Consider the following 27,410-nt stretch of genomic DNA (forward strand, 5'->3'; position numbering starts at 1 on the left):
GTTACGACCGTACAGAAAATATCAAGTAGTAAATTATGTGAGGTGTTTGTGGGAAGGCTGTCTGACACAGAGAAAGAACAGGCAGCACACTGGTGTGTGTATATGTAAGGTACCACAATAGAAAAAGCTTCACCTATTTCTGTAACACTCTACATTTGTCACCTTCTAAAGACTTGACGCCTCATCTTCCTTCTCTACATGAAAGGCATTTTAGAAACAGGGATTGTCGGTCAAACTGACAACTGCGTAAGCAGCACCCTTCGAGGGAGCAATCATTATAGTCCAGAGAGGGAAGACAACAACCACCACACAGCTGCCATGTAAGGACTCCTTTCTTGTCGCTATTAAAGAACTAAGCGGTCAGGAAGTAATTCGTGTACCCTCTTAACCTCTTGGTGAAAGAGAGTGAGATGACGGCTTAAGTGCGGAGAGCAATTACGCAGCACTGGGCGGAGAAGTTTTCTACTACTACCTCTCGCTGACATTGCTGGCGGTAGAAAACGCACGTAACAGCGAGTTACATAGTTTTACATGCTGCTTTTTTAAATTCTCTCAAAACTTCTCCCACAACTGTATTGGACAAATTTTTTAATAAAACAGAGCCTTCGATACCATCCGTCGACTTTGACCAACGACGGCGTAAAAGGTGCCAAAATGAAACAGAAAAGTGATTTCAAAATGGCGATCAATGACATTACATTAATGATATTACTCGTTCCATGTCGTCGAAATATGAACATCCATTACAGAATCTTACAAATTCAAACAAATAAATATTGGAGCTAAACGGGTAACTGCTGAAAATTAGATACTTTAGGCGGTGACAAACGAAAATAACAACATCAAAATTTCTAAAAATATACGAAGGGAAACAACAAAAGGAACACGATATCATGGAAGGTTTCAAAGACCAAAAAAGACATAATTAGCGAGAATCAACTTTAACAGATATTGAAAACATCATCGCGCAACTTAAAACGCTGATATCAATATAAAAAGCCAAAAACCGGTAGCAGTACAAAAACCAAAAGACGATAACGTTAAACGTAGCCGAAAGTCTTGGTGGTTGATGGTTAGAAGCTCCAGGATATTTAACCTTCTGTTTCCTCATTCTGTACTGTAAATTTATTAGTTTTGTAGAAAAAACTGAGTAATTTAAGCAGTTCTTCAATCTCCTCTTTTATGCCACCACTTTCATATTTACTTTGTTCATTCTTAAGCCATTTTCTGTGCTAAGCACCCGTATGCATTCCTTTCAACACGTCTAAGCATTCCCTGCACCCGGCCAGAAGGGTAGTGTCGTCTGACCTCAGCAATTTGGTCAGTTCCCCTTTGCGCTTTCATACCTGTTCAGAATGATATTTCTCTCGGTGTTTCTTCAAAAACACAGCTAATACACACTAAATTGCCCTGTGTCATACAGTGATTACCAAGTTATTTCTCGCATGTCATACTGCTTGTGTACCATTACTGTTGTACAGCGACAGTACTTAAAAAAATGGTTCAAATGGCTCTGAGCACTAACTAACCTAAGGACATCACACACATCCATGCCCGAGGCAGGATCCGAACCTGCGACCGTAGCAGTCGCGCGGTTCCGGACTGCGGGCCTAAAACCGCTAGACCACCGCGGCCGGCCAGCGACAGTACTCCCTAGAGCAGAAACTAGATGATGTTCTAAACTCATGGGTCCACAACCAAAGCCAAATATTCATTAAAATATTTACGAGTGAGACCTAGAAAAATTAGGAAACATACATGAGTGAGGAAGAGACAGAGAGACTTTTGAACATTCGGTACGGAAGACGTAGCATTTGTCGCTTCGGACTGAATTACCCTAGAGCGACAGTACTGTGAGCAATGTGATCCACCACATTTCGTAAACAGAACACGTTCACTGATGGATTACTACGTCTTTCTTTAACATATTTTGACAACTGTGTGCGAGAAAGTGACTCGTGTTTAATTTTCAACAGTTCATATCCGGGAAATACTGTGGTTTGTCAGGCATAGAAAATTTGTTCGCAAATAACGTTATCAACTAGGTTCATAGGTGTGACGGCACCTACGGCTGGCTGCCCTATTTTCTGCGGGTCCACGTGTCTGAAAATTGCGCTTTTATTATGCCGAACATTTCACGGGTAAAACGGGTTCACATCAAGACTGTCTAAATAAAGCAGAGCTTTTAACGACTGGCGCTATCAAACTCAATAGCGACGAAAAGCTTGTGCGAGACAAACATTGCTGACGTTCAGACATTTACTCACCGAATACGCGCATTAACCAAAAACGGAAGAGCGATATAAGTGCATCTGCAAAAAATGAAAACGGTGGTGTTCGTTTAATATGACCTTTCAGCACCTCACCCACAAACTTTGAATTAACACGGCTGTGTGACCAACGGCTCACAATCTGTGACTTCTGTAGAAGTTAATATTGTAGTCCATACTCTTATTCTACCAACGTCTTATTTTCCGACGTGTTATTATAAAATATATCTGTTTTTGGTAGTTCCTCAATACGCTTGTTTTTGGAAAAATCGTGTCTTTAGAGTTCGCAAGTTCTAATACGAAAAGTACCAAATACAATAAATTAGCTTACGAATTATTTTATCCACCATGATGTAGAAAGCGATTCTAGCATTATGTTGGTCCACATTCCAATGCTCTTTCAAAAAAATTAACGTACTTGATTCAGCTGTTCACTTTCCACAGTGTAACAGTCCACTTTGTGGAACTATAAGTATCTCAACGTCCCACGTCCGCGCTTGATGCCAGATGCCCGTGCACCGTTTTTCAGTTGTACGTTTTATAGACGAAAACACTATGAATAACTTACCAAACTGTCTCTTCAAATGTTTCGCTCACTAAGCGAACAGTGATGCATAGCTGCTTCTGGAATCCTACTGCTAAAAGTGGAGGAAAATTTATTGTGTTATGAGTCACGTATGACGGTCATCAGTTCCGAATACAACGACAGGTTAATGCCAGTTATGTGATGAACTTGTACATGAAGTTTGATAACTATAGTACTTGTGCTTCATGGTGTAACATTTTCCACTGACGTCAGTGTACGTACGCAACGTTCCTTTCAGATAACTAGCAAGGATTCTCTATCAGTTTTTGCCTAGGATCAGCTCAAGATAAGCTAATAGGATTTTATGTGCTTTCGCTCCATTTAAATTGTTCACTTCGCCCGATGTTCTTTCGAGATGTACCACCACAGTTGTTGGAGACTCTACTCCTTACTGTACGCGAGAGTACGTGATTTCATCAAGACAGTACGCAGTATCTAAATCCTTGAGCATTTGAACAAAAGACTCAGAATGGGATAAAAGAAAATAGCTCCTGCTCGACACTGGCCAACCTAATCACTAGATCTCAGTTGAAACTTCTACTCTTGAATTACATGAGTCTTTGCTGTATAAAACAACAGTAGAAACTGAAGAGGGTGTAACCTCCCCACCGTAATTTTAAAAGAAGTAAAGGACAATACTTAATACAAATGGGAGCCAAGTGTAACGTTCCCACAATAATTTTGAAAAATTATGGACAATATTATTTAAGAATGCTGATGGACATGGCTCTATGCGTAACCTGCCCACAAACAAATGTACTGACAATGGCAACAAAAAAGTGAAATTCGCAATCTGACTCAAATATAAATCCTTCAAAAGTAAAGTCCATTCAGTGACAAGAAAATTCAATTAAACCGAAATATCGGTCTTTGGCCCTGTGTAAAAACAATCAGAATTAAAGTCTTACCTCAGAATAAATGGATGTCACATATCTGCTCTTGTTGTTGCGCACCACTTGGAGGAACTGCATTGCAAATAATAATATTCTCCTTTTTTTTGTAATTCTAGTGAAATTTTTCTTCAAAAAGAAGTGGAATGAAATGGGAAGTGCAACGAGATCTTTAGTTCAAAAAAAATTAAACTTTTGAGAAAATGCTTTTGAAATAAAAAAAATTATTATTGGGAGACTTGTTGGAGAATAATTACAATAAATAAAACTTTTCATTATCTAATGATTATATTAATTAACAGTATACCTTATTCCTCATCTTGACCATTGTTGCCGACCGCCTACATCACACAACCGCACTGGGCTGCTACTACTGACCGACCGCTCTGCATGACGACTACAGACTGAGTACTGCTCTCAACTAGACAGAGCTACAGACTCGCAACGACTGACTGACTGCTACTCTGCATAGCGACAACTAACTCGCAAAGACTACTACTGACTGAGAACCGCTCGCAACACTCGCGCGGTCAAGCGCATACTCTCTGGTCACAGATGCTACAATGCCTCGCCATCGCTGCTGCGTTACATACGTGTTTCATAACCCTCCACTCGGGGGGCAAAAATTTGGCAGCGATGGTGAGTCATTTGGACTTGCCAAGCGCGGCAAAATTTTTCTTTAATTAACAAAATCCTACAACTTACAGAATATTTAAATGTTGTGCACACGCACTAAGTACAAAATATATCAGACAAGGACAAAATGTGAATACTAAACATAGTAGCAAATCAGAAAAAAGTATATACAAATTATTTGACAGATAACAAAGTGCACAGGCACTGAAAAAATTCTTTAGCATATGCAGAACAAATAAACAGACTGGCAAGAATAATTAGATGTAGTACATAAAGTAAATGTTGTGCACACGCACTAAGTACAAAATATAGCAGACAAAGACAAAATGTGAGTACAAAACATAGTAGCAAATCAGAAAAGTATATACAAATTATTTGACAGATAACAAAGTGCACAGGCACTGAAAAAATTCTTTAGCATATTCAGAACAAATAAACAGACTGGCAAAAAATATTATGTTGACAAGTGTACATGCACTGAAAAATGTCTTTAGCATTTTCACAACAAATAAACATAATGGCAAAAAAAAATTCATGTCCAAAGTGCACATGCACTGAAAAATGTCTTTAGTATTTTCACAACAAATAAACATAATGGCAAACATCATGTCGACCAGTGACATAAGTGTACTCACACTGGAGTTTAGCGAATCGAAAAATGTATAACCTATGAACATAAATGATGTTACCAAAAAAAAAAAATTTTTTCTTTATGTGACAAGAATCAGGATAGGAAAGGGAAGGATTGCATCATGGTTGTAGCACTTTAGATTGCACACAGCTGCTCTGAAAGTCCATATCTTTCCACAGTAGTACAACACCAAGTGACACAACTTGAAGTTCTTTTCCCATCAGAATTTATCAGTGTAGCCAAGACACTGAACTGTCGTAGTAATGTTCCATGTTTTCATTTTGGCAGTACATTAGGTACACCAAACAGTGGGACCATAATAATGTCTTCATCGCTCATGGTGGTGGACAGCATGTCGTGTCAACACCACACTCTTACAAGGCACACCAACGTAGAATTAGTGCAAAACCAAATATAGTGCTCCATGATCACTGGGATAAACAGGACAAATGGACATTGCAGTAATTCAGGGTAGTCAGCTTATGAGGTGAAGGACATCAAGTCACATAATATTGACAATTACAGTCTTCATTGATAGTTCGTGGCATTCATAGCCCAGTTATTGAACATTTCTGTACCAAGTATGTAGTATTACAGAAAAATGTTCATTAATTGTTTTACATAGAATCAGTAGCCTTCTTTTCCTGGTTACAAAATATTATGAAATAATCGCATTCTTTTCAGTTACAGAGTATAATTAAGAATCATTAACCTTCTCCTAATTACAGTTAATTAATCATTTGTCTTTAATTAATCATTTGTCTAATTACAGTTAATTAATTAATCATTTGTCATTTCAATATACTAAGAATTATTAGCCTTAATTAATTACAAAGCATTATTAAACAGTACCATAGTTAATTAATTATGTGTCATTCCAATCTATTAAGAATCATTAGTCTTTTCCTAATTACAAAGCATTATGAAACAGTCACATTCATTTCCAACAACAAAGTATCAACATTGGAAACAAGAGCTAATCAATGGCATAATTAATAACAATTCGTGGAGTGACATTAATTATTGGCACTCAGTGGCCATCAAGTATTGAATAGAATAAAACATAGTTCATCATTCAGTATTATTCAGATCATTACAAAGTCATTATTAAAAATCAGTTAATTACAGTCAAATCATTAGTAATCACAGGCATTACAATAAACAGTGGCAGTTATTAGCTAGTGACAAAGCATTATTTTGAATATAGTCTCATTAAGAGGTCATTACTCGAGTGACGTGCTATTCAGAGTTGATCAGTATTATTCAGAATTATCATAAACTAGTGACATTATGTGGGACTGGTAATACATTTTTTTGGTAGCAATGCATTGCGTTGGGATCGATAATTAATTGCTGAGGCATAATACTTTTCGCTTTTGACCTATTGCTGCAAATGAGGATAGGTAACGTCATTCGTCATGAGTCAGCTGTAGCAAGATTATGTAACAAGGCAGTACATGTGATCACATTTATAAATGATAAACACAAATGGGTAAAAAATATAAAAATGCAAGTACTAGAACAGGTATAATAAGTAACAGGTTTAGTAAGTGTCATGAAAAACTTCTCCTGGAAAAAATACAAAAACGGATTATTGACCTGAAAGAAGAAACGCACACTATGCTGAAAAGTAGTGAACTTCGAATTAACAAGTAGTGAAATGTGTATAAAATGTGTTCCATAGCTGTCCTTTCCAAAACTTTCCGTCATCCTACTATGCAATGTAACACCTGCTGTCAAAGCAAACCGCAACAAATACTTAAATAACTACGTGGCATAAAGAAAAAAAACTTCATTATCCATATCATCATAACTTCACCATTATCATCACCTGTAAAGAAAAACTTCATTATTCATAATACCATTTCCTTCATCATTATTCATCAGTATTCACTATCATCTGCAAAAAATCACTTCATTACTCATTACCTAACTATTCCTTATCTCTAGCATATTTCATTACTAAAACTAAGATGTGTAGTTCTCTCTGACAGCCTGCATCAATCACCTTGTATTCTGAAAGAAAAAATTAGTTAAGACTGCTATTCTGTGATGAGTATAGTATAGTCTTGTTAATGCTTGTTAATCCTGATCCCTTTACTCTTCCTCATAAAGTTATTGCATCTCCTTTCGTTTATTCCGTAGGTGAAATTCCCATTTATGTTAACTTTATTTCTTAGAATCATCATTCCTTTCTGAAATTGATGAACAAAGATTAATGTCTTGCATTTAAATCCTATACCCACTAAATAATGACTGGTTTATGGTGACACAATTAACCATACAGCATAACATGACAGAAAACGTAATATGTCCAAGACATTGACAGTGTTCGGATGCGAAAAAATGTACACAGAATAATACAATGCAGTAGCAAAAAAAATGTGAAACAGTCACGATGTTGAGATGTCATAAGGCAAAAAAAAATGTCAAAGTCGACTGGTGTGTGTTATATCTTAACTATTTCATAGTGCATACAAACAAAACTGGAGTACAGTCATATACACAAAAAAATGGAAAATGTGCACGGTCTGATGTGTAACGACAAGAAAAGCGACCTGCTAACCTTACCTTGCCGGGCACTTGCCAAGAAAAAAAATACGATAATCATCAATAAGTAGTCACATAAATATAATTGCAGAAATAGTCGTAAATGTGTAAATTCATCTGGAAAAATATGCACGGTCTGATGTGTAACGACAAGAAGAGCGACCTGCTAACCTTACCTTGCCGGGCACTTGCCAAGAAAAAAAATACGATAATCATCAATAATTAGTCAGGTGAATTAATTGCTGGGAGACTTGTTGGAGAATAATTACAATAAATAAAACTTTTCATTATCTAATGATTATATTAATTAACAGTATACCTTATTCCTCATCTTGACCATTGTTGCCGACCGCCTACATCACACAACCGCACTGGGCTGCTACTACTGACCGACCGCTCTGCATGACGACTACAGACTGAGTACTGCTCTCAACTAGACAGAGCTACAGACTCGCAACGACTGACTGACTGCTACTCTGCATAGCGACAACTAACTCGCAAAGACTACTACTGACTGAGAACCGCTCGCAACACTCGCGCGGTCAAGCGCATACTCTCTGGTCACAGATGCTACAATGCCTCGCCATCGCTGCTGCGTTACATACGTGTTTCAAGGGTCTAGGTGACAGGTCCTAAGTGCCTGTCGCAATGTACTTTATATTTATTTATCATAGTCCACTTTCTTAATTACAACAATGTACCTTTACATATACAGGGCGTTACAAAAAGGTACGTCCAAACTTTCAGGAAACATTCCTCACACATAAAGAAAGAAAATATGTTATGTGGACATGTGTCCGGAAACGCTTACTTTCCATGTTAGAGCTCATTTTATTACTTCTCTTCAAATCACATTAATCATGGATTGGAAACACACAGCAACAGAGCGTACCAGCGTCACTTCAAACACTTTGTTACAGGAAATGTTCAAAATGTCCTCCGTTAGCGAGGATACATGCATCCACCCTCCGTCGCATGGAATCCCTTATGTGATGATGCAGCCCTGGAGAATGGCGTATTGTATCACAGCCGTCCACAATTTGAGCACGAAGAGTCTCTACATTTGGTACCGGGGTTGCGTAGACAAGAGCTTTCAAATGCCCCCATAAATGAAAGTCAAGAGGGTTGAGGTCAGGAGAGCGTGGAGGCCATGGAATTGGTCCGCCTCTACCAATCCATCGGTCACCGAATCTATTGTTGAGAACGTACGAACACTTCGACTGAATTGTGCAGGAGCTCCATCGCGCATGAACCACATGTTGTGTCGTACTTGTAAAGGCACGTGTTCTAGCAGCACAGGTAGAGTATCCCGTATGAAATCATGATAACGTGCTCCATTGAGCGTAGGTGGAAGAACATGGGGCCCAATCAAGACATCACCAACAATGCCTGCCCAAACGTTCACAGAAAATCTGTGTTGATGACGTGATTGCACAATTGCGTGCGGATTCTCGTCAGCCCACACATGTTGATTGTGAAAATTTACAATTTAATCACGTTGGAATGAAGCCTCATCCGTAAAGAGAACATTTGCACTGAAATGAGGATTGACACATTGTTGGATGAACCATTCGCAGAAGTGTACCCGTGGAGGCCAATCAGCTGCTGATATTGCCTGCACACGCTGTACATGGGACGGAAACAACTGGTTCTTCCGTAGCTCTCTCCATACAGTGACGTGGTCAACGTTACCTTGTACAGCAGCAACTTCTCTGACGCTGACATTAGGGTTATCGTCAACTGCACGAAGAATTGCCTCGTCCATTGCAGGTGTCCTCGTTGTTCTAGGTCTTCCCCAGTCGCGAGTCATAGACTGGAATGTTCCGCGCTCCCTAAGACGCCGATCAATTGCTTCGAACGTCTTCCTGTCGGGACACCTTCGTTCTGGAAATCTGTCTCGATACAAACGTACCACACCACGGCTATTGCCCCGTGCTAATCCATACATCAAATGGGCATCTGCCAACTCCGCATTTGTAAACATTGCACTGACTGCAAAACCACGTTCGTGATGAACACTAACCTGTTGATGCTGCGTACTGATGTGCTTGATGCTAGTACTGTAGAGCAATGAGTCGCATGTCAACACAAGCACCGAAGTCAACATCACCTTCCTTCAATTGGGCCAACTGGCGGTCAATCGAGGAAGTGCAGTACATACTGACGAAACTAAAATGAGCTCTAACATGGAAATTAAGCGTTTCCGGACACATGTCCACATAACATCTGTTCTTTATTTGTGTGTGAGGAATGTTTCCTGAAAGTTTGGCCGTACCTTTTTGTAACACCCTGTAGAAATACAAGTGTGCGAAATTTTCTTACCTATTTTTTTACGTTCTAAACATGAATTAAGTTTATGGTCTATTTTATTATTTTTCTTTGTCTTTATTTCCTTCTACTACTATCACTCTAACATTTAGATGGCAATCTATCGTTTTCCTACAGCATCTCTGTCCTCCCTTGGTCCTTTACTGTGATGGAAAAACAGCCATAGGCAATTTCAGATTACATTGATTAAATTACACTTAAACTGGACCTACTGCTGTTACTGTTATTACCATACTACGCAGGGTGGATCACTTAAAACTTGCCGGTCGCTGTGGATGAGCGGTTCTAGGCGCTTCAGTCAGGAACCGCGCTGCTGCTACTGTCGCAGGTTCGAATCCTGCCTCGGGCATGGATGTGTGTGATGTTCTTAGGTTAGTTCAGTTTGAGTAGTTCTAAGTCTGCCGGCCGGAGTGACCGAGCGGTTCTAGGCACTTCAGTCTGGATCCGCGCGACCGCTACGATCGCAGGTTCAAATCCTGCCTCGGGCATCGATATAGGTGATGTCCTTAGGTTAGTTAGGTTTAAGTAGTTCTAAGCTCTATGGGACTGATGACCTCAGGAGTTAAGTCCCATAGTGCTCAGGGCCATTTCAACCATTTTCTAAGTCTAGGGGACTCATGACCTCAGATGTTAAGTCCCATAGTGCTTAGTGCCATTTGAACCATTTGAGCTTAAAACTTGCACCGCAGATATTGCAGAAATGAGAGGTGCTATTGATGTACGGCTTTTACAGAATGAATTGGTTGTTAAGGGCTCTTGTTAGGGGCTCGCATTATTAGTCAATCAACAGATTGTAATAGTATTTAGAATACGTACTTTTTGTGCAAATATACGCTTTTTTAAATGGAAAAATGCCTATTGACGTTAACTAACTAAAACCAGGGTAAATTAGTACGTCAGGAGTGTTTATTGCAGAATTCTAGAACGAGTCCTTTAGCAGATATCGTATTTGGAAAACTTTCCGCACGGATACCTGTCATACTTTTCAACCAGCGTAGTTGCTAGGTACAAAGTCTTTTTTGTTTGCTTGCAGTGTGTTTGTGTGTTTCTTCAGTGCACTGCGACATGCTAGTCAGTTAGTGGGTGACAGTCTAAGCAGTAGGTCGTGAGTGGACGATGGGATTTACCAATGCAAAAAAAGCCGACATGCTCACGTGTATGGAGAGTCTAGGAAGAAAGCAGTTCGTTCTCGTACAATGTATGAGGGAAGATATCCCAATAGACGTCAACCATCTCGGCAATTATTTTTCAATCTCTTCAGCCAGTTATGTGAAAGTGGTAATGTGACATCTAGAAACTGAACTGAACGAAAAAAGTTATGACAGAAGACGAGGAAATTAATGTTCTTGTTGCTGTTGCAGCTGATCCGCACGTTAGTTCCTGCGTAGTCGCACGAGGAAGTGACATGAGTCAGGCAAGTGCCCTACGCATTCTCCATCAAAATAAGTTCCCATCTCTGTCACATCTCACTCCATCGAGACATGCATGGGAACGATTATGAGAATCGTGTTTACATCTGTACATGGGCATTAAGATGTAGCATGTATCTTGTTTAGTAATGAATTCACATTTACAAATTACGGCCAGGTAAACAGCCGAAACATGCGCTATGGGTTTGTTGACAATCCCCGTTGTCTTCGTCAGGTGGAACGTCAGCGTCCATGGGGTGTAATCGTGTGGTGTGGGATAGTGAACCATCACCTCATAGGCCCGTTTTTCACAGCCGGAACACTGAACGCACCCAAGTATTGCAACCTCTTCCACGGATGCTAGAAGGCGTTCCTCTGCAGACCTGTCCTGCCTAGTAAGCAGGAGATCCCGGATTCGAATTCCCGTCCGGTACATATTTTCGCTCGTCGCCGCTGATTCCGATTAATGTCCCGCTGCAGCTCCATCAATTTACAGCAGAGGAATTATATCTTGACCGCGCACGTTCCCCAAATTTGACGCCTGAAGACTTTATTCTGTGGGGAAAGCTGAAAGACGCTGTCTCCAAGGACGTAGCCACTACAGCCGATCATATGCAACGAAGAATAACTGCAGCCTGATCGGACATCGCTGAAATGCCAGTACTTGTGCGGCGGTAGTTCCATACCAGACTGGGAGCGCCGCTGCCGGTGGTCATTTTGAACGCAACCTGTAATGGTCAGTTGTGTCGGTACTGGTCACAAGCCACATAACTAGTGCATGCACTTGTGCTTTTTTTTAGTGTGTGCTATCACAGGCATCGTACAGGTGTCGGTGTGGGAACTCTTCAAAACTACGATATCTCGTAAACGACTCGAAGTAGAATCTTGCAACGAACACCACTGACATTGTACAGGGTGTTTCAAAAATGACCGGTATATTTGAAACGGCAATAAAAACTAAACGAGCAGCGATAGAAATACACCGTTTGTTGCAATATGCTTGGCACAACAGCACATTTTCAGGCAGACAAACTTTCGAAATTACAGTAGTTACAATTTTCAACAACAGATGGCGCTGCGGTCTGGGAAACTCTATAGTACGATATTTTCCACATATCCACCATGCGTAGCAATAATATGGCGTAGTCTCTGAATGAAATTACCCGAAACCTTTGACAACGTGTCTGGCGGAATGGTCTCACATGCAGATGAGATGTACTGCTTCAGCTGTTCGATTGTTTCTGGATTCTGGCGGTGCACCTGGTCTTTCAAGTGTCCCCACAGAAAGAAGTCACAGGGGTTCATGTCTGGCGAATAGGGAGGCCAATCCACGCCGCCTCCTGTATGTTTCGGATAGCCCAAAGCAATCACACGATCATCGAAATATTCATTCAGGAAATTAAAGACGTCGGCCTTGCGATGTGGCCGGGCACCATCTTGCATAAACCACGAGGTGTCGTCTAAGGCAGTTTGTACCGCCACAAATTCACGAAGAATGTCCAGATAGCGTGATGCAGTAATCGTTTCGGATCTGAAAAATGGGCCAATGATTCCTTTGGAAGAAATGGCGGCCCAGACCAGTACTTTTTGAGGATGCAGGGATGATGGGACTGCAACATGGGGCTTTTCGGTTCCCCATATGCGCCAGTTCTGTTTATTGACGAAACCGTCCAGGTAAAAATAAGCTTCGTCAGTAAACCAAATGCTGCCCACATGCATATCGCCGTCATCAATCCTGTGCTCTATATCGTTAGCGAATGTCTCTCGTGCAGCAATGGTAGCGGCGCTGAGGGGTTGCCGCGTTTGAATTTTGTATGGATAGAGGTGTAAACTCTGGCGCATGAGACGATACGTGGACGTTGGCGTCATTTGGACCGCAGCTGCAACACGGCGAACGGAAACCCGAGGCCGCTGTTGGATCACCTGCTGCACTAGCTGCGCGTTGCCCTCTGTGGTTGCCGTACGCGGTCGCCCTACCTTTCCAGCACGTTCATCCGTCACGTTCCGAGTCCGTTGAAATTTTTCAAACAGATCCTTTATTGTATCGCTTTTCGGTCCTTTGGTTACATTAAACCTCTGTTGGAAACTTCGTCTTGTTGCAACAACACTGTGTTCTAGGCGGTGGAATTCCAACACCAGAAAAATCCTCTGTTCTAAGGAATGAACCATGTTGTCTACAGCACACTTGCACGTTGTGAACAGCACACGCTTACAGCAGAAAGACGACGTACAGAATGGCGCACCCACAGACTGCGTTGTCTTCTGTATCTTTCACATCACTTGCAGCGCCATCTGTTGTTGAAAATTGTAACTACTGTAATTTCGAAAGTTTGTCCGCCTGAAAATGTACTGTTGTCCCAAGCATATTGCAACAAACGGTGTATTTCTATCGCTGCTCGTTTAGTTTTTATTGCCGTTTCAAATATACCGGTCATTTTTGAAACACCCTGTAATTTACCCTACTTTTAGTATGTTAATGACAATAGGTTTTGTTCTATCTAAAAATGTGTTTGTTTACACAAACAACACTTTCTAAGTATTATTACAATCTGGATTGATTAACAATACGAGACCCTGGCTCCAATCAGCTGGCCGGTGTGGCCGAGCGGTTCTAGGCGCTTCAGTCCGGAACCGCGCGACCGCTACGGTCGCAGGTTCGAATCCTGCCTCGGGCATGGATGTGTGTGATGTCCTAAGGTTAGTTAGGTTTAAGTAGTTCTAAGTCCTAGGGGACTGATGACCTCAGATGTTAAGTCCCATAGTGCTCAGAGCCATTTGAAACATTTTTGACTCCAATCCGTTCTGTGGAAATCGCACATCAATAACACTTTCCATTTCCGCAATACTCGCGGTGCAAGTTTTAGGTGATTCCTCTTCTATACTACTATTTTAGATGGTTCGCCTTGTATACTACCACTACAACAACACGAAATGTTCCTATTGCCATTACAAAAAGAAGTATATAATACTGTTAACGTCCCCTAGATTTTATTCTAGTTTATTTTTCAATAAATGCTTCCTTCTTCTGCTGAAAATTGAGTTACTGTTACTAACACTAATATTTCTGCTAACATTAGAAATATTCACTACTTGTCTTTATTGTAGTCTGAAATACACACACACACACACACACACACACACACACACACACACACACACACACATACAGTATCGTGCTATCGCAATATACCTATTTCTCTCTACGTTCCGTGCCAGATCTTCCACATTCCGTTAGAGGATCATGTGATCGTAGAGTTATGGGACTTTGTTCACATTCTCTGGCATCGGATACATGCCTTACTCGTCTCTGCTGTAGTGTCTGTTGCCTACAGTTAAGTCTTGTTTTATTCTGAAACAAGCTACAAGATAACACGTATCGAAGTACTCTTTTACCCTAATTATGTAATAAATAATTTTCCCTCTTAAAGCCTGCTTAGCAGTACGTGCTTTATCTTCAGCTAGGGAACATTCACATAGCATATGATCCGGTGTGCCGATTTCGCCACACACACAGCTGGTCATTGTCCATTTATCCCTACTTGGTTCCGAATGTGCCATCTGAAGCCTTTCAGTCATACCAGGAAAGACTGAAACGTTCTCCTTCCTGTAAATGGTGAGTTCCATCTCTACTGCGAGGCTGCAAATATTCTCTATTACTGCCAGTTCTCCGATAATTCCGTTTTTTTTCATATCTGTTTATCTTCAACCAATAAATGGCAGTTTTTTTCTCTTATTTGAAGGTTGCAATGTACAGTTGATAACAGTGCTATCTTAAAGGTGGCAAATACAGGGTGTATAAAAAAGAAACATCTCATTATTAAAATAAATCATAGTTGTTATGTTATTTGAGATATGCTCGTGAACAAAGTACTGTTCGAAAGAGCAGACTCTCGAGTTTTACCTCGTTCCTGCTAGGAAGCAGCGGTGTAGCCCACTTCAATTTTAGTAAAAACGGTGTCCGGACAACAGAAAGCGTTTCGCGTTCTGCGATTTGCGCATTGCGGGTCAGTAGTAAACGTTCGGCGTGACTTTCGTACTAGGTACAACACTGAGCATTAGAGGATGGCATGAACAATTCCGAGAAACAGGTTTTTTTTGTAAAGGCAAATCACCGACCCGTCCCCGAGTTTCTGACACGGATGTCGAACGCATCCGCCATAGTTTCAAAAGAAGTCCGCAGAAATCCGTTCGCCGGGCAACTCGACAGCTCAAAATTCCGCCGATGTCAGTGTGGCATGTGTTCCGTCGACATTTACACATGAAATTATACAAAATTCAGCTACTGCAAGTTCTTCGTGAAGCTGACAAACAGCAACGCGTGGAGTTCTGTGATTTCGTTCTTGACTAGATGGAGAATGACAGTTTTCTTCCACCCTAATGTTTAGTGACGAGGCAATATTCGATTAAAATAGAAGGTGGACCGTCATTATGTGAGAATAAAGGGTACGGAAAAACAACATGAAGCTATACAACATGAGAGGGACTCTCCAAAATTTAATGTCTTTTGTGCAATTTCACAGGAAAAGGTGTATGGTTCATTTTTATTTGCCGAGAACACTGTTACAGGAAGCACATATATCGATATGCTTGAGAACTTTCTTTTCCCACATTTGGCAACTGATTCGAACGACTTTATTTACCAACATGATGGGGCACAGGCATACTGGAATCTGGAAGTGCGGGAATTTTTAAATCAAAGGATGACTGAACGATGGATGGGTCGCAATGGACTAAATGATTCAGCCTTACATTACTGGCTTCCAGGGTCACCGGACCTGTCTGTATGTGACTATTTCTTGTGTGAGGTTTATAAAAGACTCTGTTTACGCAACCCCGTTACCAACGACGATGAGTGAACTGAGACATCGCATAACAGCAGCTGTGGAAGCTGTAACTCAAGACATGTTCGCTGCGGTTTGGGAACAGTTTGAATACCGTACTGACATTTGCCACGCATCTCAATGAATCGTATTGAACACCTATGGAAGTATATCAAAAAATAATCTTTTGAATTTCCCGTTCATCAAAAAAACAAAATTCATTCCATATGTTTATTAGTTTCAGCAATGTTGACGTGCCAAATCGGATGATTCTTTTTGATGCACCCTGTATTATGAGCTGTTCTCTACGTTCTCTTATGGAAAAACATCTAGTTTCGCGAAATATCTTGATAGTATTATCGAAGGTGGTACGAACTGAACAGCGACTACTTGGAAACCGTTCCGCGTACGGTTCTTCTGTCCTTGGTCTATTTTAGTGACATTCGCCACAAATGATGTGCATGTGGACAAATTCTTCATTAGCAACTGACATTTAGTCGTCGAAATGGCTTATGCATTACTAGCAGTTCGACTATGTGGATATTTTACAACCAACACACTGTAGATGAGTTGCAGCATTCATCATAACAAACCTGATTTACGTAGATAGTAATTGCCTTGCAATTCATTTAACTTCTTCGCAAGCCAACACACAACTTACGACGTATCTCTTTGGTGACAATGGGTTTCCGTCGAGACTAGCGTAAACATCACCTGCCTATGTGTGGTCTCGGAGGTGCAAATCTCCAACTGACGAGACACTCATCGGACCCAACAACAGCATGGAAATCCCTGTATTCAATGTCTTTTTTAATGTATGTTTTCTTGTTAAATCTACTAAACTTACCGAATTTGTCTCTTCGAGGTTAGGTCTCTTCGAGGTCTGCTATTTTGACATTCAGAATGCCATAGTTCTGTTTAATAAACCGAAGTTGATGTCTGTATTATTAGTTGCGAGAACTCTTCCTGTTTGTTTTATGAACCTCCGTTCACTGTTCGTCAAGGTGAAAGCAAATTACAAATATAAATGACAAAAAAGCCTCCATAGTTTGTGGTCTTCCCAACACCCCCGCTTAGATTCGTTCCTAGAGTGCAATCCTATTGCCATTTTTCAATCAATTTCTAAGCAGTCGACTTCTTTCCGGTTTTCCTTCTGAGATCCGCCTCTATACTTTCTTTATCCGTATACAGTGGTATGCCAAACTTAAGGGCGGAAGTAACTTTCGCATGATGTGTTACTGCCAAGTAACGAAGCTCTTTGAAAGGTGGACTATACATAAAAGTAACTGCGTCCCAGCACCATAACACCTGGACTACCAAAACGATCATATTCGATAATGTTCCTGGGTGCATTACGAGCTCCCACTTCTCACCATATGTGGGTACATAGAGCACTGTCGAACGTGATCGTTGCCGGCCGGAGTGGCTGTGCGGTTCTAGGCGCTACAGTCTGGAACCGCGAGACCGCTACGGTCGCAGGTTCGAATCCTGCCTCGGGCATGGATGCGTGTGATGTCCTTAGGTTAGTTAGGTTTAAGTAGTTCTAACCTTGTAAGTTCTAGGGGACTGATGACCTCAGATGTTAAGTCCCATAGTGCTCAGAGCCATTTGAACCATTTTGAACGTGATTGTTGTGGTGATCGAGATGTTACGGAGGTACAATGTTACATGCGTGTTATGACCTCCAAAACTTTTAACACGGTACACTCAGTGGTCACCATTAATGTGAGACTGCACTCCTTCCCCACGGGGGTCTCTTCAGAGTTCATTCGGCCCTGACTCCATTTGTATGGATGACAATGCGCCATCGCATGGAAGAGTGCGGGTGGAAGGCTCTTGAAACGAGAGGATATTAGGCTAATGGATAGTCTGCACGTTCCCCTGACTTAAATCACATTGAGCATAATTGCGATGGCTGGCTCTGAGCACTATGGGACTCAACTGCTGAGGTTATTAGTCCCCTAGAACTTAGAACTAATTAAACCGAACTAACCTAAGGACATCACAAACATCCATGCCCGAGGCAGGATTCGAACCTGCGACCGTAGCGGTCTTGCGGTTCCAGACTGCAGCGCCTTTAACCGCACGGCCACTTCGGCCGGGTAACTGCGATGTTTTGTGAAGACATATAGCAGCACTTCCACTTCCAATATCATCCAGCATTTGTGTAGCGCTATGTACGGTCCAAGTTTCATTGAATTATATTACTTGGCGTGACAGTGGCACTTCTTCCGACAGTTACCTTCGTCGTTGTTATGATCCATTGGTGTTAAATAGCCATACTACAGTAACCTCTTCCTTCCATTATGTTCCATTATGGTCCACCACATTTTGGATTTCTTGGTTTCTAGTGTGGCCTAATCTTGATGCTCCAGCATTTCCGCTAGAGTAATCCATTTCCATGTAAAGCAATTAATTCTTTTTCTCTTCCTTGTTTCCCAAACTTCCTATCCTTACACTCATTCCTTCTAATACTGTACATAATGTTTCTAGTTTTTGACCTCATTACCCAAAGAAATGAATTCAATAATAAGTTTCCCCTGTCCTGTCTTATTTTTAATTTCTACACTTTTTTCATGCGCAGGACTTTTTCCATGCACAGGATTAGGTTACGCCTAAATATTTAAAGGAAGAAAAGCATTTAATACTAGCTTACAAAGCCGGTACTGCCGGTTTTCTATTATAAATGGAAACAAAAAAAGAACTGTGTTCGTAGAGGAGTGTCGAAAACATTTCATTCGTGAAAACACCTTTGAAATTATGAAACAGTCGTACAATGAAATACGCATAATGTACAATTGTATAAGTACAGCTGTCTCCCGTGTCTACAATGCAATGGTGTAAACACCTCCATGGCAACGACTCTACAAAGCTCTGTAGATAACTATCGTTTCCTCCTGCACCATTTGCGCTTAGCGGGTGAAATCTGTCGAAAGCACTTCCAAGTGTCAAAGATTTCCTAAAGTTGCCTCGGCTACAGAAGTGTCTTCGTAGTAAAGAATGAATGTATTAAAACTTATTCCACGATGCCGCATTTTTTGCAATATCATATCTCATGAACTATGTGTCGTACAATGATGTACTTGTGTAGGTTCGTTAATGGGAGCATGTGCATTCTGTCTATGCTGCGAATAGAGATGGTAACAAAGAAGTCATTCATGATGCAGAAGTTTTTCACGCATCTCTGTGTTTATGACGTCATATTTCCTGATCTACCCATCTATACAATGATACAGTTTTGCAGTACATTCAGCGGCGTAGTAGATACTGTCTGCAAAACGTGTTGCGAATAGAGCAAGTAACAAAAAAGTAATAAATTTGAACGTCGTTCAGAAAGCTGCATTTTTTCATGCACCTCAGTGATTATGGCATCACATCTCCTGAAGGATGATGGGTATGTGATTCTTATCCCAACAGCGATTGTTGCCTGACTGTAAGGGATACGTCTACAAAGTTTGGTTGAAATCGGTCAAGTGATTTCGGAGGAAATGTGGAACACATACATACACACACACACACACACACACACACACACACACACACACACACACACACACACGCACACACACAAACATATACTTTTGCAATATATATAGACAGAATCCCCAGTATGTAATTCATGAGCCGGCCGAAGTGGCCGCGCGGTTCTGGCGCTGCAGTCTGGAACCGCGAGACCGCTACGGTCGCAGGTTCGAATCCTGCCTCGGGCATGGATGTGTGAGATGTCCTTAGGTTAGTTAGGTTTAACTAGTTCTAAGTTCTAGGGGACTAATGACCTCAGCAGTTGAGTCCCATAGTGCTCAGAGCCATTTGAACCATTTTTGTTATTCATGCTGTGAAACTAGCATATACACAGTTTTATAGTGTTTATGTATTTGTTGGTGTAAAATAAATTTAAAAAAATGTAACTTCGCAGTGCTGAGGCGAGTTGACGCCAGTTGTTTGTTGTGGACATTTAAGTTCTCTCATACAGAGTAAGTTTCGTTGTAAGCTTACTTTTTGACTCCTCGTGCGACGGCTCACAAGTAGGCTCCATCGACCGCAGGGAGCTTCTCATAGCTCCTGTGCTATTTCCCTTGTGTGGTTCTCCAACTGAATGCTATCTCCGCTGGCTAGTCAGTCCTGACGGCGAGGCCTACGAGAAAGACAGGCCGCGGAGCGTACGTCACGAAGGTAGTCCTGAACTCGCTCGCTCGCTCAGCTCAGCAGACAAAATGCTTTTCTAAATCTGTTAACTCGCAGCTGGGCGTGTAAGTACTAACGAGAATTGCGTCTTCCACTGGAATCTGCTATTATGAAGTCTTACTGATTAACAGTACTACAGCAAAATTTAATTTAAGATCAGTATTCGATATAAATGGTATAACGGTTTGTTTATAGCATTTAGTCTCTTCTGCTTAACAGTACTCATTACATGCTGGAAGTGGTGCCTCATGCAACTGATAATCATTTTAGCCAGTACAGCCGTAACAAATTGTAAGTAGGCTCATCAACTTCCCATCATTATAGGACTAATAACAGTAAGATTCCATAATAGCGGATTCCAGTAGAAGATTCAGTTTTCGTTTGTACGGACACGCCTAGTCACGAGTTAACAGGTGTAGAAACGTAGTTTGTCCGCTGATTGGAGCGAGAGCAGGACTACCTTCGTGACGTACGCGCCGCGGCCTGTCTTTCTCGTAGGCCTCGATGAGGCGTTACCCGAAGTGTTTAGCTGAAACACAGACTCAAAGCGCCTTTCTGTTACCATAGGTATCTCCACAGTGGAGCAAACAAAGCATTGTTCCTTTGATGTGTAAGGTGATTCAGCTGCTCCTATGGATGTCATTTTACGCAACCCCAAGGATCTTTTCGTAGGAGATTTAAATTATGCACTTGTATACGTTTTCACGAGATGCCTCGATTTTAGGGTTAATCAAGAAAAAAGTTCGAAAGTGACCTAGTGACTTTAGAAACGCACCCCCACTTCCTCGCGCCACCCCCACCAGTCAAAATTTCTAATTGTTTTTCATGACGCTCTCTCCTATCACTGTAAAATAATTCGCGACTGTACGAATTACTTGCCTCTTTCGACATTTTTTGGTCTTCAATGACTGGCCTTATTACGCCATCGGGTGTGTCGAGCAGTTGCAAATTCTAAAATTTACGTTTGTGTAAATTTTACCTAACAATTTTGTGTATTTTAACAGCTTAAAATGACCAATTACATCGCTGTACTCGTCAGGTCTTCTGACTACAGAAGTACTGTGTTGGCAAGGGTTACGTTTGGATCGAGTTATCAATGTAATTGCTTTTAGAGTAACATTTACAAAAGCCGCTTTTCTTTCACTGCCGTCATGGGCGCGTTCAATTTAACAGTATTAAAGAAATAGCTGGCAATGTTGGTGGCGAAATAGGCCAGTCAACAGAGACCAAGAAACGGTCGAAAATCGGGAGTAGTTCGTGTAGTCAGAAATTTTTTTACATTTTAGGTGGAAGTGCCCTGAACAACATATCAGAGATCCTGACTGGTGAGGGATCAGTGTGGGGAATGTTACTTATGCACGTTTTCCTGAACAACTCGAAAAACCATGGCCTCCAATGAAAACGTATTCCGGTAAAAAGTTTAACTACACTAGTGGCCATTAAAATTGCTACACCAAGAAGAAATGCAGATGATAAACGGATATTCATTGGACAAATATATTATACTAGAACTGACATGATATTACATTTTCACGCAATTTGGGTGCATAGATCCCGAAAAATCAGTACTCAGAACAACCACCTCTGGCCGTAATAACGGCCTTGATACGCCTGGGCATTGAGTCAAACAGAGCTTGGATGGCTTGTACAGGTACAGCTGCCCATGAAGCTTCAACACGGTACCACAAGTTCATCAAGAGTAGTGACTAGAGTATTGTGACGAGCCAGTTGCTCGGCCACCATTGACCACACGTTTTCAATTGGTGAGAGATCTGGAGAATGTGCTGGCCAGGGTAGCAGTCGAACATTTTCTGTATCCAGGAAAGCCCGTACAGGACCTGCAACATGCGGTCGTGCATTATCCTGCTGAAATGTAGGGTTTCACAGTGATCGAATTAAGGGTAGAGCCACGGGTCGTAACACATCTGAAATGTAACGTTCACTGATGAAAGTGCCGTCAATACGAACAAGAGGTGACCGAGACGTGTCCAATGGCACCCCTTACCATCACTCCGGGTGATACGCCAGTATGGCGATGACGAATACACGCTTCCAATGTGCGTTCACCACGATGTCGCCAAACACGGATGCTACCATCATGATGCTGTAAACAGAACCTGGATTCATCCGAAAAAATGACGTTTTGCCATTCGTGCACGCAAGTTCGTCGTTGAGTACACCATCGCAGGCGCTCCCGTCTGTGATGCAGTGTCAAGGGTAACCGCAGCCATGGTCTCCGACCTGATAGTCCATGCTGCTGCTAACGTCGTTGTACTGTTCGTGCAGATGGCTGTTGTCTTGCAAACGTCCCCATCTGTTGACTCAGGGATCGAGACGTGGCTACACGATCCGTTACAGCCATGCGAATAAGATGCCTGTCATCTTGACTGCTAGTGATACGAGGCCGTTGGGATCCAGTACGGCGTTGCGTATTACCATCCTGAACCCACCGATTCCATATTCTGCTAACAATCTCGAGCAACGCGATCAGCAGTGTCGCGATAGGCTACAATCCGACCTTTATCAAAGCCGGGAACGTGATGGTACGCATTTCCCCTCATTACATGAAGCATCACAACTACGTTTCACCTGGCAACGCCGGTCGACTGCTGTTTGTGTATGAGAAAACGGTTGGAAACTTTCCTCATGCCAGCACGTTGTAAGTGTCGCCACCGGCGCCACCTTGCGTGAATGCTCTGAAGAGCTAATCATTTGCATATCACAGCATCTTCCTCCTGTTGGTTAAATTTCGCGTCTGTAGCACTTTATCTTCGTGGTGTAGCAATTTTAACGGTTAGTAGTGTACATTAAATTTCCTAAGAATAGGTCATGTTGATTTCTTTTGTCGGAGTAATAGTTTGCGCAGAGCGAACGAGAGAATATGAAAACGCATCGGCATGTGAGCTAGCAGTCCACACTCCCAGCTAGCCAACAGTCGAGTGCGCCACCTAGCAAACTTGCGGCGAATCTTACTCCTTGTGAGGCACGCCGTACACAAGTGTGGTGCAGTGGTTAGCTGAGGCAAGTTGCGTGTTCTACGAGAGTGCTAAGTGTGGGACGGGTGTGTTGTGTTGCAGATGGCGATGTCTACGGCAGTGAAGGCAGTGCTGTTGCTGGTGGTGGCTCTGGCCGCAACCTGCTGGGCGCGCGCTGAGCCCCTGGGACAGCAGCCCAGCGACAAGGCCCGCCTGCTCAACGAGCTCGACGTGAGTAAACCGTTCAACGCACTAACTTCCTCGAATGGAAAATTCCCAACTAAAAGCACACTGGTGCACTTTTAAAATATCGTTTCTAAAAGCTCATTTTCCGTTCTCGGTATAAAGTTTCGAGATTTCCTGAATTTGTTGGTGGATTGAAACTGTTTTTTTTTTTTTTTTTTTTTTTTTTTTACCAGTCACTCACTTTGTTTAAAAAATACCTTCTCTTAAGACTATCAGTTCAATTAAATACAGGCTGTTTCAAAAGGGACTTTACAACTTTGAAAATGCATGTAAATTAATTCATAGTACCTACAGAGGTGACTGTTGTGTCAATTTGTAGGGAAATACGAGGTGATCAAAAGGTCAGTATGAATTTGAAAACTGAATAAATCACGGAATAGTGTAGATAGAGAGGTACAAATTGACACACATGCTTGTAATGACATGGGGTTTTATTAGAACCAAAAAAATACAAACGTTCAAAAAATGTCCGACAGATGGCGCTTCATCTAATCAGAATAGCAATAATTAGCATAACAAAGTAAGACAAAGCAAAGATGATGTTCTTTACAGGAAATGCTCAATATGTCCACCATCATTCCTCAACAACAGCTGTAGTCGAGGAATAATGTTGTGAACAGCACAGTAAAGCATGTCCGGAGTTATGGTGAGGCATTGGCGTCGGATGTTGTCTTTCACAATCCCTAGAGATGTCGGTCGATCACGATACACTTGCGACTTCAGGTAACCCCAAAGGCAATAATCGCACGGACTGAGGCCTGTTGACTTGGGAGGCCAAGCATGACGAAAGTGGGGGCTGAGCACACGATCATCACCAAACGACGCGCGCAAGAGATCTTTCACGAGTCTAGTAATGCTTTGTTTCCTTTTTTGGTTCTAATAAAACCCCATGTCATTCCAAGCATGTGTGCCAATTTTTACCTCTCTATCTACATTAATCCGTGGTTTATTAAGTTTTCAAATTTATACTGACTTTTTGATCACCCAGTACATCAAGGTTTGTCTGGCGTAGTTCGCTAGTGCAGAATCGCACCGTAAGGAGCGCTAGCGCTGCCTTCACTGGACCCGAGTGTTCGAACTGTGTGTTTGGTTTGAAAAATCGAAGTCGGCGACAACGGTTCAGCGTAATTTCCGTACCAAGTACGCTAAAGATCCTCCTAGCATGCGTACAATTTATGAGTGGCATAAATGTTTTGTCGAAAACGGGTGCTCGATAAAACACGGGAAATCGTCAGGTCTTCCAAACACATCTGATAACGTCGTTGAGCGAGTGAGGCAACGTTTTGTCAACAGCCGTACGGAATTGACCCACCGTGCATCCCACATACAACTGTTTGGTGTGCGTTGAGAAACCGATTGCATTTGAAACCGTACAGATTGACAATCGTACAAGCAGTAAAAGACACTGATCAAATTGCTCGAAGGAACTTCTGTGCGGACATGTTAAATCGGTTACATGAGGATGAACATCTCTTGGACAAAATCATCTTTTCTGACGAGTCGACTTTTCACTTAAGTGGCAACGTTAACACACATAACTAAAGGAATTGTGGCAGTGGAAATCCACATCAAACATTGCAACATGTTCGTGATAGCCCTAAACTTAACGTTTTTTGTGCATTGAGCAAGAATAGTTAATGGCCCCTTTTTTCCGTGAGAGAACGGGATAGTGTATTTGGATATGTTACAACAATTTTTGATACCACAGATCGATGAGGATGACCAAGAACGAAATGTTTACTTCATGCAAGATGGTGCGCCAAGCTACTACCTGGATGACGTCCGGGAGTTTCTCAGTGACAGCTTTCCACGTCAGTGGATTGGCCGTGATGCGCCAATTGCACGGCCCCCACGTTCCCCAGACACGACAACACTTGATTTTTTTATGGGGGTTCACAAGGATATCTGTTTGTATCTCCCGTGCCGGCTTCTCTACCTGAACTTTGAGCAAGAATTTACGCATCCGCTGAGAAAGTTACACTTGCAATGCTACAACGAGTTTGGGAAGAAATTAACTTCCGATGGGATGTGTGCAGGATAACCATTGGAAGGCACATATAACATCCTTAGTTTAAGGTAAAAAAACTTGATGTATTGCCCTACAAAATAACACTAAACCCAGCTCAATATCTTCTTTCAGTAAATTTGTATGAATTTTTAAGGTTGTTAACTCCTTTCTGAAACACCCTGTACTTAGGGATTCTGAAGCACCCTGTACTTAGGGATTACAACTAAGAATAACTTAAATTGGACGATCACATAGATAGTGTTGTGGGGAAAGCAAACCAACAACCACGATTTTTTGGCAGAACACTTGGAGAATGTAGCAGGGCTACTAAAGAGACTGCTTACACTACGCTTGTCCGCCTTCTTCTGAAGTATTGCTGTGCAGTGTGGGATTCGTGTTAGTTAGGGTTGACGGAGGACATCGAAAAAGTCGAAAAAAGGGCAGCTCGTTTTGTATTATCACAAAATATGGGGGAGGTGTCACGGATATGATACGCCATATGGGCTGGCAATATTTAAAACAAATCCATGTTATGGGACAGCAACTCTTACTGAATTGTGAAGCAAACATGCTGCCAGAGTTGGGAATGAAATTGATGTTTATTCAGTAGGTGAACGGTTTCAGGATAATATCCATTTTCAAACCAACCAAGTCTTCCAAAGATGATAAATTATCCCGAAATATATAAGTCCGGTTCCATGAGAACACCACCGAAGATCGTTAGTGAATCACTTCGGACCGAACCTACATGTACCAGTATCATTTAATGATATTTGCGACGTATATTTAACTTTGGAAGCCTTGGTTGGTTCGAAATTGGGCGTTAATCTGAAACCGAGCACCTACTGAAAAACATCTGTTTTATTTGCAACCCTGGCTGTCTTTTTATTTTATTTTTTTATTGCAAAGGACTCCACAGCCGAAACACACTTTCCGAGTGACAGTCGTGTGAGAGTAGGGCCTCCCGTCGGGCAGACCGTTATCCGGGTGCAAGTCTTTCGACTTGCGCGTCGATGGGGATGAAATAATGATGATAACACAAAACCAAGTCCCTGAGGGGAGAAAATCTCTGACCCAGCCAGGAATCAAACCTGGGCCCTTAGGATTGACATTCTGTCGCGCTGACCACTCAGCTACCGGGGGCGGACAATGACAGTAATATGCCGCACTAACTGTTGTTAGTTGTATTTAAAGTATCCCTTTATTTTATATTCTTAACTATTGCAAAGTTTCCGCTGTGTACGGTTTTTCGTGTAGCTGAAATACATTCAGGATGTAACATCGTTGAAATACAAATATAAAACAACCATTGGTTGTTTAATCAACAGAATAAATAGTAGAAATGACTAAAAATAAAAGTGATCATACGTAGCATAACCCGTCGACTGGATAACCCTGTCTCACAGTCAAGATTCTTATTCAGTGTTAAATTGTGTCAACCATTCGTAAGCCATCCTGTACGTGTCCCGTGCGCAGGATTTCCCATTTATGTTGGCGACCACAACTAACTTTTTATCCGGAAGCACATTAAAGAAGGTATTAATAAAAGGCTGTCTAGCTACAAGGGAGAAATTAACAGGCATCAGTGCCTTTTTATAACTTTGTCCGTTGCGAAAATATGAACAAGAAAGGTAATCATCCTTGTTAATGTCCCCCTGGTAGCTAAACAACATTTGCTTGATACATTTTTTATTTTGCTTCTGGACAAAAAGTTATATGAGGTCGTCAAGGTAAGTGGTACTCCCTGTGCAGTAAGAAGAAAAAATTGAAGAATTATTACAATAGTAAGTTATCTCGTCTTCAGCGCTATGAACTCATTAGCGCCCAGAATTTCTCTGACAGTAGATTTAAAGCAACGACAGAGCCCGCCGTCTGC

At 41.7% G+C, this 27,410-nt stretch overlaps 1 protein-coding gene across 1 annotated transcript in view; it reads left to right on the forward strand.

Annotated features, from left to right (window-relative positions):
• Positions 1-27,410, forward strand: part of LOC124606888 (prohormone-1-like) — a 332,259-nt gene that overhangs the window by 153,755 nt on the left and 151,094 nt on the right. The window contains exon 2 of the mRNA XM_047138985.1: positions 23,383-23,511. Coding sequence (XP_046994941.1) covers positions 23,383-23,511 — 129 coding nt within the window. The remainder of the gene's footprint in view (positions 1-23,382; positions 23,512-27,410) is intronic.

The sequence above is a fragment of the Schistocerca americana genome, chromosome 3, assembly GCF_021461395.2.
Source record: "Schistocerca americana isolate TAMUIC-IGC-003095 chromosome 3, iqSchAmer2.1, whole genome shotgun sequence".
Taxonomy (NCBI): domain Eukaryota; kingdom Metazoa; phylum Arthropoda; class Insecta; order Orthoptera; family Acrididae; genus Schistocerca; species Schistocerca americana.